The 5,205-nt window shown below is 51.7% G+C and overlaps 1 protein-coding gene across 1 annotated transcript; it reads left to right on the forward strand.

Annotated features, from left to right (window-relative positions):
* Nucleotides 1-1,953: 1,953 nt before the first annotated feature.
* CEP295NL (CEP295 N-terminal like) lies at nucleotides 1,954-4,490 on the forward strand. The gene has a single exon (XM_004374373.2). It carries the CDS (start codon nucleotides 2,727-2,729, stop codon nucleotides 4,368-4,370), a length of 1,644 nt encoding a protein of 547 aa, XP_004374430.1. The 5' UTR covers nucleotides 1,954-2,726; the 3' UTR covers nucleotides 4,371-4,490.
* Nucleotides 4,491-5,205: the final 715 nt, after the last annotated feature.

Consider the following 5,205-nt stretch of genomic DNA (forward strand, 5'->3'; position numbering starts at 1 on the left):
TTCCCTGTATGGATGGGCCACGTTTTATTTATCCATTCCTCTGTTGATGGACATTTTGGTAATTTCCATTTTGGGACTATTATGAATAACGCTGCTATGAACATTTGTGTACAAGTCTCTGTGTGGACATGTGTTTTCAGTTCTCGGAATTGCTGGGTCATATGGCACATCTATGTTTAACTTTTTAAGAAACTGCCAAATTGTTTCTCTAAAGCATTCACACCATCAACAGTGTCTGGGGGTTCCAGTTTCTCCACATCCTCACCAACACTTGTTACTGTCTGCCTTTCTGATTGTAGCCATCTTAGCAGATGTGAAGTGCTATGTCACTGAAGCTTTATTTTGCATTTCCCTAATGACTGTCGATGTTGAATATCTTTTTCCGTGTTATTAGCTATACACATCTTCTTTATTTAAATCTTTTGCCTATTTTAAAAATTGGATTGTGTGCTTATTTTTGAGTTGTAAGAGTTACTTATATATTCTGGATTCAAGTCGTTTCTTGCGTATTTTATTGGAAAATATTTTATTCCGGGTTGTGGCTTGCCTTTTCACTTTCTTTCTGGTGTCTTTTGAAACACCGAAGTTTCTAACTTGGATGAATTCCGATTTCTCAATCTCTGCTTTTATCGCTCTTGCTTTGGTGCTGTGCCTAAGGAGCCTTTGCCTGACCCAAGGTCGCAAAGACTCACACCTATGTTTCCTTCTCAACATTTGTAATTTTAGACCTGACATTAAGGTCTGCAATCCATCTTGAGTTAGTTTTTATGTATGGTATGAGGTAAGGGTCTAAATTTATCTTTGGACGTTAGGATAACCAGTTGTCCCAGCACTGTTCATTGAAAAGACTGTTCTTTCCCCCACTGACTTGCTGGGGTTCCTTTGTTGAAAATCTCAATCATTGCTTTAATGCCTCAGCTTCCTCTCTCCCCTCTTTTCTCATCATGATGGTTGGTATACTAGTGGAATATACTATGAACCACTGTTCTCAGTGTATGACTGCATGCTCTGATTTACCAAAAGTTGGAAGGGTCCCCCACCAGAAGACACTTAGTCAGAGCTGGTGGCACCAGGACCAGTGGAGGTTAGTTGGGGGCACTGTGCTGTACCTGAGTGGAGGAGGGTCCTGACTGTGCCTCCTGCCAGCTGTGTGATCTGGTCAACTTTCCTAATCGCTCCCTACCTCAGTTTCCCCACCTGTGAAACAGGGCTGACTGTAGCTCCTTGCCTCAAAGGGCTACTGTAAAGATGACCCAGTGTTGTGAAGTGCTCGAAGGGGAGTCTGCACAGCCAACATTAGTGGTTAGATCGACACGGTGTTGTTATCTGACTACACTGACTGCTTTTGGCTCAGCTTGCCTAGCCTGGACTCAGATAGGCCGAAATGGGAGCGGAGAGCAGCTGGGGTGCTGCCCATAACTCCGCAGTGGCTGCAGCTTTCCAGAAAGCATCTCCTTCATCCCACAAACCGGGCAGCGTTGACAGTAGCTGCAGGTGACAACAGAAGGGACCCCGGACTCTTCATGCAAACACCCCCGCCCCCGCCCCGGGGAGGCCTGGTGGAGCACGGGCCCCTTCCTAAGGCCAGAGGGATCTGGAAAAGGGTCGTCCTCCAATAGCTACCCAAGGTGGGGGAGGGTCAGAGGAAAAAAGTAACACCAGCTTATCCTCCTCTCTGATTGGTTTGTATTAGATTGACGTCAGTGGACTCACACACACACTCACACGCATAGCTCACACATTACACACATAATACATTCACACACACCCCGCATCCACGTAACACATTCACACACACATAACACACACACCACATACACAACATATTCACACTCACCACACACACATCTCACACGTTAAACACACAGTACACTCACACACACGCCACATACACATAACACATTCACACACACCCCACATACATGTAACAGACTCACACACACGTCTCCCACATTACGCAGCACATTAATACACACACAACACATTCACACACACACACCCCACACCCCACACATACATAACACATTCGCGCACACACACTCCCACCCGACACACGCACATCTGCACACACCCTGCCCAGCAGACTCTCTTTCTTCACATTTATAAGTAGCGTCTCTCAGAGGGACAGAGGTCTCCTTCGCTGCCACGAGATGTCTTGCTCTTGTTTGCACCCTTTCGCGCACACACGAGTCCTAAGACATGCCTCCTGGGGCAGGTTCTCAGCCTTGGCACTGTTGACGTTTGGGGCTGGATCATTCCCATGCCCTGTAGGAGGCTGAGCAGCGTCCCTGGCCTCCACCCACTAGATGCCAGTAGCACTAACCCCCCCCACAGTTGTGGTAACTAAAAATGTCTCCAGACACGGCTGAAGTCCCCTGGGAGGCAAAGTCAAGCCCTGCTGAGAAGCCCTGTCCTACAGGATCCTGTTAAAGATGTGGGTGACAGAAATTGGGAGAAGGGAATGGCCCTTCGGGTGGGGTGTGGGGAAAGATCTGGAAGGATGCATTTTAGAATGTGTCCCTGTATTGAGAATCCCATGTGCCCTTGTCTGCAGGGCCTTGCTCAGTCCCTCGGAACGTTCCAGAAAGCGGTGTGCATCCTTCCGTCCCTGTAGGCTTGGCGTGGAGTTGACGTGGCGTCTGTGGCTCCCCAGACCCAGGCCCCTTTAGCTCCACTCTGGGCTCAAACCACCTTCCCCCGGAAGTTGTGTCTGCAAAGTGCTCAGAATGAAAAGAAATCTAGAGCGAGCTGGCTGGCTGACTCCCTGCCCCGATGACGAGGCCTTACTTCTGAGGCAGAAGCAGAGACAAGACCTCCGGCAATGGAAAAAACAGCAGCTCCAGCGCCTGGCCAAGGAGTTCAAGGCCGAGTGGCAGGAGATCCAGAAGCAGCAGGTCAGAGACCTGGAGCGACTGTACTTAGCACATCCGCTGGGCATGAGAGGCGGATGTGCAGAGGACAGCCAGCTGGTCTGGGAGGAACCCGTCCAGCGAGCAGCCACCAGGCAGCAGAGGGCCAGGGAGAAGCACAGAGCAGCCATCAGAGGGCTGGACCCAACCAAACAGCCTGCGTGGCACACCAAGTCCCGGAAGAAGGCCGCGGGCACGGAAAAGCAGGGTGCTGCCAAAGTCACAGGTGTGACCCGGCCTCTCCCCAGTGCCCCTGACAAGAGGAAAGGCAAGCAGAGGTCGTCTGTGAAGACCAGCGGGGGCCATCAGCACCTGGACCCCTGGGTGAGGAAAGGGACGGGCGTAGACAGGCTGTATGCACATCCTGACAAAACCAGGCGCTCAGAGGAGAGAGGGAAAAAGGAAACCCGGGATGGGAGGAGACAGCTGGAGAAGGAGGCCGCTTCTTTCTCTCAAGGCCTGAAACACAACCGTCTGGATTCAAGTCCAGAGGGCAGATGGAAAGGTCTGGAACAGCTGTGGCCCGTTGGCTCGACCCACAGAGGGGGAGCCGTGTCAGCAGGGCCCCTGGGCAAGCACGAGGTCTGGAAGAAGTGGCAGAGAGAGCTTGAGTTTACCTTCGAAGAGTTGGTTGACACAAACAGAAAGCTGAAAAACCGCCTGGGTCGGCACCTGGAGCCGTGGCTGAGAAAGGGGCAGGGCCCCGGTGGGGAACCAGGCTGCCCTGAGGTACAAGAGCCTGGAAGGGAGGCCCAGAGGGAGAAGACCCTAGAGGCAGAGACGGTGCCCGCCAGGGAACCCAGGGACCCCATGCGGGCCTACCAGACACCCTCCAAAATCAACTTGAAGAAATTGCTAGACAAGATGGAGAACCAAAATTATCGTAGGTTGGCTAAGTGCGTGTTTGAAGAGAAAGACAAAATGTCTAAAGCCAGTTTTAAGAACGGAGACAAAGCCCCATCTCCCGAGGCAGAGGTCTCTGTCACTGAGGAGAACTGGCTCTCGTGCACCTTGGAATCTGGACAGGAGCCCCCCGAAACAGTCATGCTGGCAGAGGGCACCCATCAGCTGCACCCTCAAGAGCACGCCAATGGAGGGGGCATGATGGGGGCAGTGCCAACCCCGGAGATGGAGCGGAGGAGACAAGAGCAGCTGGAATTGCTTGAGCAAACGGGACACCGGAAGACGAAGCTGGAAATCGTCCTGAAGGCTCAGCTGGAGGGCGAGGACAGCGAGCAGAGGGAGGTGCGCCTGAAGCCGTTGCCCGCTCACGCCCAGGGGCCGGAGGGAGGACAGGGACCCAGCACCGCTTCCCCCTCGGGTGTCAGCATCATTGACGACAGCAGGCACGGTCAGACGCTACGGGACCTTCAGCTGCAGATTCTAGAGCAAAATCAGTTACACAAGCAGTTCCTCGAAGAAGCCAGGAAGCGCTTGCAAGAGTTTCAGAAGATATGTTAACAGCAAGAGTCCCACCCACAACAAAAACATAACCGATAGCTGGGTGCTTTGTCAAAACTGCTGTTGTCTGTAATGTCTGTGTTTTTGCCATCTGCTCGGAGACCACTGGGTCAATATTATATTGGGGATCTATCCTCTTACCCCTGGGGCCCTGGCAGCACAGTGGTTAAGAGCTTGGCTGCTAACCAAAAGGTTGGCAGTTCAGATCCACCATCAGCTCCTTGGAAATCCTGTGGGGCGGTTCTACTCTGTCCTGTAGGGTTGCTATGAGTCGGAATTGACTCCACGGCAACAAGTTTGGTTTGGTTTTTGTATCCTCTCACCGAGAAGCCCTGGTGGTGCCGTGGTTAAATGCTTGGCTGCTAACCAAAAGGTTGGCAGTTCAAACCCACCGGCTGCTCCGTGGGAGAAAGATGTGGCAGGCTGCTTCCATAAAGATTCCAAAAAAAAACCCAACTGAACCCGTTGCCGTTGAGTCGATTCCAACTCATAGCGACCCTATAGGACAGAGTAGTATTGCCCCATAGGGTTTCTACGGAGCGGCTGGTGGATTCCAACTGCTGACCTTTTGGTTAGCAGCTGAGCTCTTAACCGCTGCACCACCAGGGTGCCCCGTAAAGATTACGGCTTTGGAAACCCTGTGGGGCAGCTCTGCTGTGTCACATGGGATCACTATGAGACCGCAGCAGGTTTGGATTTTGGGTTGATGATCAAATTAAGAACAAAGAAACCCCTCTTTCCAAACAGGACCACATCCACAGGTATAGGGGTTAGGATTCCAACACATATTTGGGGGAGGGGCATAATTCAGTCTGTAGCACTAAGTAAAATATAT

Source organism: Trichechus manatus, unplaced genomic scaffold, assembly GCF_000243295.1.
Source record: "Trichechus manatus latirostris isolate Lorelei unplaced genomic scaffold, TriManLat1.0 scaffold00028, whole genome shotgun sequence".
NCBI lineage: Eukaryota > Metazoa > Chordata > Mammalia > Sirenia > Trichechidae > Trichechus > Trichechus manatus.